Source organism: Cebus imitator, unplaced genomic scaffold, assembly GCF_001604975.1.
Source record: "Cebus imitator isolate Cc_AM_T3 unplaced genomic scaffold, Cebus_imitator-1.0 Scaffold435, whole genome shotgun sequence".
Lineage (NCBI taxonomy): Eukaryota > Metazoa > Chordata > Mammalia > Primates > Cebidae > Cebus > Cebus imitator.
The window spans coordinates 1,171,517-1,177,442 of record NW_016107750.1 but is presented as its reverse complement, the minus strand read 5'-3'; the positions used below and the strand labels follow the sequence as shown (position 1 = coordinate 1,177,442).

The following is a 5,926-nucleotide window of genomic DNA, read 5'->3' as shown; positions in this document are numbered from 1 at the left end:
AAAAAAAAAAAAAAAAAGGAAGAAGAAAAGCAAGCAAGCAAACAAACCAAGAATGGGATTATGAAATTCACGGAGGAGCAGATTTTAGTGGAATTGACTTGGCTGAGGTTGAACTGATCAGTGTGGAGGGGTCATGCCCTTGGAGACACAGAGGCTTATGGAGTGTAGTTAAGGTGGTGTTTTGCTGGGCGCGGTGGCTCACGCCTGTAATCCCAGCACTTTGGGAGGCCGAGGTGGGTGGATCACCTGAGGTCAGGAGTTGAAGACCAGCCTGGCCATCATGGAGAAACCCCATCTTTAAAAACATAAATTAAAAAGAAAGGTGGTGTTTTGCTGAAACCAAGGGATAGTTTTAGAAACATCTGTAGTTACAAGATGTCACATGGATGAAAGTGGTTAATAAGTAACTGAAATTTTTATTTATTTATTTATTTTTGATAGGGAGTTTTGCTCTAGTTGCCCAGGCTGGAGTGCAGTGGCTCGCTGCAACCTCTGAGACAGCCATGTCGGTTTACAGGCGTGAGCCACTGTGCCTGGTCTTTCTTTTTTCTTTTTTTTGTGATGGAGTCTTGCGCTATTGCTCAGGCCTGGAGTGTAGTGCAGTGATCTTGGCTCACCACAGCCTCTGCCTCCCAGGTTCAAGCAATTTTCCTGCCTCAGCCTCTGGAGTAGCTGGGATTACAGGCATTCACCATTACACCCAGGTAATTTTTGTATTTTTGGTAGAGGTGGGGTTTCACCATGTTGGCCAGGCTGGTCTCAAACTCCTGACCTCAGGTGATCCACCTGCTTCAGCCTCCCAAACTGCTGAGATTACAGGCATAAGCCACTGCACCCAACCAAAATTGTTATTTTTAAATTTTTATTTATTTTTATTTTTGAGATGGAGTCTCACTCTGTCTCCAGGCTGGAGTACAGGGGCGATCTCAGCTCACTGCAACCCCTGCTTCCTGGGTTCAAGCATTCTCGTGCCTCAGCCTCCCATGTAGCTGGGATTGCAGGCACAGGCTCACCCCAGCGTCTGCCTCCTAGGTTCAAGCAATTCTGCCTCAGCCTCCCGAGTAGCTGGGATTATTGGCGCCTGCAACCATACCTGGTGAATTTTTGTATTTTTAGTAGAGATGGGGTTTCACCATGCTAGGCAGGCTGGTCTCAAACTCCTGGACCTCAGGTGATCCACCCACCTCAGCCTCCTAAAGTGTAGGCATTACAGGCATAAGCCACTGTGCCCAGACTTTGTGTGTGCGTGTGTGTGTGTGTGTGTGTGTGTGTGTGTGTATGTGCATGAGACAGAATCTTGTTGCCCAGGCTGAAGTGCAGTGGTGCAATATTGGCTCACTACAACCTCTGCCTCCTGGGTCCAACTGATTGTCGTGCCTTCCTCAGCCTCCCAGGTAGCTGGGACAACAGGCAGGTACTACTGCCTGGCTAATTTTTTTTTATTTTTAGTAGAGATGGGGTTTTGCCATGTTAGCCAGACTGATCTCAAACTCCTGACCTCAGGTGATCTGCCCACCTTGGCCTCCCAAAACGCTGGGGATTATAGGTGTAAGCCACCACGCCCAGCCACTAGAACCATTTCTGTCAGGCTTCCTTACAGAGAACTTCAAAGGCAGAGATAATTTTAATTCAATTTTGGATATTCAGCATATCATAAACAATCAAAAGTTGTTGACCCAAACCAAAACCCTGGAGAAGTCCGAAGACTCATTTTTTTTATCCCCCTGGCTTTGCTAAGTGTAGTGTAGACTTGGGCGAAGTCCCTAGATTCCTCAGGACCTGATGCCTTTTTTTTTTTTTTTTTTTGAGTTGTGGTTGTTGTTGTTGTTTTGAGATGGAGTCTTGCTCTGTCACCAGGCTGGAGTACAGTGGCGGAATCTTGGTTCACTGCAACCTCTGCCTCTCGGGTTCAAGCAATTCTCCTGCCTCAGCCTCCTGAGTAGCTGGGATTTACAGGCATGCAACAGCATGCCGGGCTAATTTTTGTTATTAGTAGAGATGGGGTTTCACCATGTTGGTCAGACTGGTCTAACGTCTGATCTTGTGATCGGTCCGCCTTGACCTCCCAAAGTGCTGGGATTACAGGTGTGAGCCTCGGAGCCCATACTGTTTTTCTACATCTATGTTGTTAAAGACCAACTTGACTTGCTGTCTCAAACTGTCAATATGCCTCCTTGGGATAACTCGCTTATCACAACAGGCAGAAATGACAGTCGAGTTACGGTAAAAGATGCCTAAATCTGACCTTTGTTCATTTAAAAAAATAGGCCCTCTCATAATGAAATCAATCCTTAAAGAAGGATAGATTTAATGAAAAAAATTTATTTTCCTTTATGAAAAATAAAAATTAAAAAAAAAATAAGTACTTTATGAAACAAGTCAAAGTCAAGTATTCCTATCTCATCAATTTTTCTTTTCATCATTATTTTGAGATGGAGTCTCAGTCTGTCATTCAGCCTGGAGTAAGTGGCTTGATCTCAGTTCACTGCAACCTCCACCTCCCAAGGGTTCATGCAATTCTCCTGCCTCAGCCTCCCAAGTAGCTGGGACTATAGGTGTGAGACACCACGCCCAGCTAATTTTTGTATTTTTAGTAGGGACAGTGTTTTGACATGTTCAGGATGGTCTCGAACTCTTGGCCTCCAATGATCCACCAGCCTGGGCCTCCCAAAGTGCTAGGATTACAGGTGTGAGCCACCACACCTGTCCCATCATTTTTTTTGGGTGACAGTCTTACTGCCCAGGCTGGCGTGCAGTGGCAGGATCACCGTTCACTGCAGCCTCACCCTCCCAAGCTCAAGCAATACTCCCATCTGAGCCTTCTGAGAAGCTAGGAGGTGCATGCCACTGCACCCAACTAGTTTTTCATAGAGATGGGTTTCTGCCATGTTGCCCAGGCTGGTCTTGAACTCCTGGGTCTCCCAAAGTGTTGGGATTACAGGCGTGAACCACTGTGCCCAGCCTCTACCATTATTGGAAGCGATCTCTTTAGTTCAAAATTAAAGTTGGACAGGAAGGAAAAAATAGTACATTTCTAAAAATGACTTTGGTTTACCCATAATGAAAGGCATGGGTGGTTTTGAAGTCCTTCCAGTGGTAATAAGAGGATAAGGTACTTAACCAATCCCACTACCTTTGTTTTGAATCACAAATTCCTGGGTGACTAAAATAAATTCCTAAAGTGACTACCAGAAAATAAACACCAACTTTATTAATATAATAGCAACAGAAAAGGCTTCCAATTTCTAAGAAGGAAATAACATAACACCAGCACAAGTGTTTAAAGAGTAAATGCCTACATTTCTTGTTCTGATAGCTTCCCACCACACACCGAAGATTCCTCAAAGACAGTTGCCACCAGAGCTGCTGCAGGAACATGTTTTTCACTGGGCATAGCTTCACAGTCAACTCCTCAAGCAGAAGACTAAAATATTCTTTCTTTTTAGAAGATCTTGGTTGTGGAAGAACATATCAATATGGAGAGATCTTTGCTTCTCAAATTGAAGCAGCACTACTAACTAATGTATCAATTTTTCTCTGATACAGTGTGCCAGAGTGCTCTATGAAGAATCCTTTTCCATCCATACCACATGTCTGGGTGAGAGGAGAGTGGCAAGCTGCCAGTATACTAGCAGACACTCCTGGTGATGGTCTGTGCTCTGCTCCCTTTCTGCTGGTAGTAGTAGGCATCTTTTCTGGTAGCTGCAGCAGCTTGATGTGGGGGGAAGGAAGGGGCCACTGACCAATCACCTCTTCTTGAAGCCATATTTTTTGCGTTCATAGAAGAGATCTGTCTTAGAGCTCCCCAAATTAACAATCTTTGGGCAGCCATCTCTCTGGAAAACAGAACAGAGAAGTTGTTAAGTCTTTGAACCTGAACCAAGAGTGAATTAAGATAAAAAATTTAAGCCCAGTGTGGTAGCATGTGTCTTTAGTCCCAGCTACTCAGTAGGCCAAGGCAGGAGAATCACTGGAGCCCAGGAGTTTGAGGTTGTAGTAAGCTATAATCATGCCTGTGAATAGCCACCTACTGTTACCCCACCATGGCCAACACAGCGAGACCCCCCATCTCTTGGGGAAAAAAAACAAAAAATTTGGCCAGGCATGGTGGCTCACACCTGTAATCCAAGCACTTTGGAGGCCAAGGCGGGTGGATCACCTGGGGTCAGGAGTTCAAGACCAGCCTGATCAACATGGTGAAACCCTGTATTAAAATAAAAAAAAAAATTTGGTCACAGAGTTCATCTTCTCACCTTAGTATTTGAAGACCACATTAACGGGTTTGCAAATGTGTCTAAACACCAATATCTCCTTAATTGGGAGGCTGAGATCCGTCAGCACTGTTTCTTCCCAATCTCTTAGCACTTATGAAAGACCATTTTATAACTTTTGGATTAATGGTTTAGTGATTTATCTTACCAGTTATCCTATTATCCTATTTGATCTATCATCAGTAATTTTTTTTTTTTTCCTTTTGACGGAGTCTTGCTCTGTTGCCCAGGCTGGAGTGCAATGGTGCAACCTTGGCTCGCTACAGCCTCCGCCTCCAGGGTTCAAGCACTTCTCCTGCCTCAGCCTCCCAAGGAGCTGGGATTATAGGCGCCCGTCACCACACCAGGCTAATTTTTGTATTTTTAGTAGAGATGGGTTTTCACCATGTTGGCCAGGCTGGTCTCAAACTCCTGCCCTCATGATCTGCCCACCTGAGCCCCACAAAGTGCTGGGATTACAGGCATGAGCCTCCTTGCCCATCCTATCATCAATAATTTACTAAATAGGGCTGGGCGTGGTGGTTCATGCCTGTAATCCTAGCACTTTGGAAGGCTGAGGCAGGCAGATCACCTGAGGTCAGGAGTTCAAGACCAGCCTGACCAACATGGTGAAAACCCATCTCTACCAAAAATACAAAAATTAGCCAGGCAGTGGCTAACACCTGCAATCCCAGCTACTCAGGAGGCTGAGGCAGGAGAATCACTTGAACCCCGAAGGCGGAGACTGCAGTGAGCCGAGGTTATGCCACTGCACTTTAGCCTGGGAGGCATGAGCAAGACTCTGTCTCAAAAAAGTAAGTAAAATAATAGCCGAGGCGGGCAGATCACGAGGTCAAGAGATGGAGACTATCTTGGCCAACATGGTGAAACCCCATCTCTACTAAAAATACAAAAAAATTAGCTGGGCGTGGTGGTCCCAGCTACTAGGGAGGCTGAGGCAGGAAATTGCTTGAACCTGGGAGGCGGAGACTGCAGTGAGCTGAGGTTGCGCCACTGCACTCCAGCCTGGAGCCTGATGACAGAGTGAGACTCTGTCTCAGAAAAAAAAAAAAAAATTTACTAAACACCTAAGAATGTGCTCAAGGCCTGCCTACCCTCTATCCAGTGACCTATAAATTACACTTGGAATGCTGGATTCTCGGCCGGGCACGGTGGCTCACGCCTGTAATCCCAGCACTTTGGGAGACGGAGGCGGGTGGATCATGAGGTCAAGAGATTGAGACCGTCCTGGCTAACATGCTAAAACCCCATCTCTACTAAAAAATACAAAAATTAGCTGGGCATGGTGGCGCAGACCTGTAGTCCTAGCTACTCTGGAGGCTGAGGCAAGAGAATTGCTTGAACCCTGGAGGCGGAGATTGCAGTGAGCCAAAATTGTGCTACTGCACTCCAGCCTGGCACCTGGCGACAAAACAAAACTCTGTCTCAAAAAAAAAAAAAAAAAAAAAAAAAGAATACTGGATTCTCAGCCATGTCTGTTGCTAATATATGGTACAGTTGAGGCAGAATATGAAACTCTTAAATGTCCAAAGGGTTTTCCTGGAGTGGTTAAAAAAAAATGTTAATAATTGGCCAGGCGCTGTGGCTCACGCCTGTAATCCTAGCACTTTGGGAGGCCAAGGTGGGTGGATCACCTGAGGTCAGGAGTTCAAGAC

General features: G+C 45.7%; 1 protein-coding gene across 3 annotated transcripts in view; it reads right to left on the bottom strand.

Annotated features, from left to right (window-relative positions):
* Positions 1–3,186: 3,186 nt before the first annotated feature.
* PHF5A (PHD finger protein 5A) overlaps positions 3,187–5,926 on the bottom strand; it is a 10,335-nt gene continuing 7,595 nt past the window's right edge. For all 3 annotated transcript variants that reach the window (XM_037731990.1, XM_017510345.2, XM_037731991.1), the window contains exon 4: positions 3,187–3,836. In XM_037731990.1, the coding sequence (XP_037587918.1) occupies positions 3,747–3,836 (90 nt within the window). In that variant the 3' untranslated portion in view covers positions 3,187–3,746. The remainder of the gene's footprint in view (positions 3,837–5,926) is intronic.